This window comes from Crocuta crocuta, unplaced genomic scaffold (assembly GCF_008692635.1).
Source record: "Crocuta crocuta isolate KB4526 unplaced genomic scaffold, BGI_CrCroc_1.0 scaffold882, whole genome shotgun sequence".
Taxonomy (NCBI): domain Eukaryota; kingdom Metazoa; phylum Chordata; class Mammalia; order Carnivora; family Hyaenidae; genus Crocuta; species Crocuta crocuta.
Genome location: NW_027527833.1, coordinates 49258 through 49516, shown reverse-complemented (window position 1 = coordinate 49516; position 259 = coordinate 49258). Strand labels below are relative to the sequence as shown.

At 33.2% G+C, this 259-nt stretch overlaps 1 protein-coding gene across 1 annotated transcript in view; it reads left to right on the top strand.

Annotated features, from left to right (window-relative positions):
• The window catches only part of LOC144243498 (fibronectin type III domain containing protein 3C1-like), a 51979-nt gene that overhangs the window by 16333 nt on the left and 35387 nt on the right, over window positions 1-259 (top strand). Inside the window, exon 16 of the mRNA XM_077778602.1 lies at window positions 137-258. Within this exon, the coding sequence (XP_077634728.1) occupies window positions 137-258 (122 nt within the window). The remainder of the gene's footprint in view (window positions 1-136; window position 259) is intronic.

The window sequence follows — 259 nt, the reverse complement described above, 5'->3', positions numbered from 1 at the left end:
TGGACATATTTTAAATAGGTAGCTGGACCACATTTAATTTCCAAAATGCTTATTTCTTGATATACACATGAGATAATGGGACCCGTAGCATTTATAAGCTACCTATAAATAAATTGTATAAATTTGCTTTTATCTCTTCAGTGAATTCCTGGAACATAATCTACAATGGAACCACAAAGGAATTTCTATATGATCACCTGCAACCTGGTACTACATATAAACTGAGAGTCTTTTGTACTTCACCTATAGGTCAAAGCCA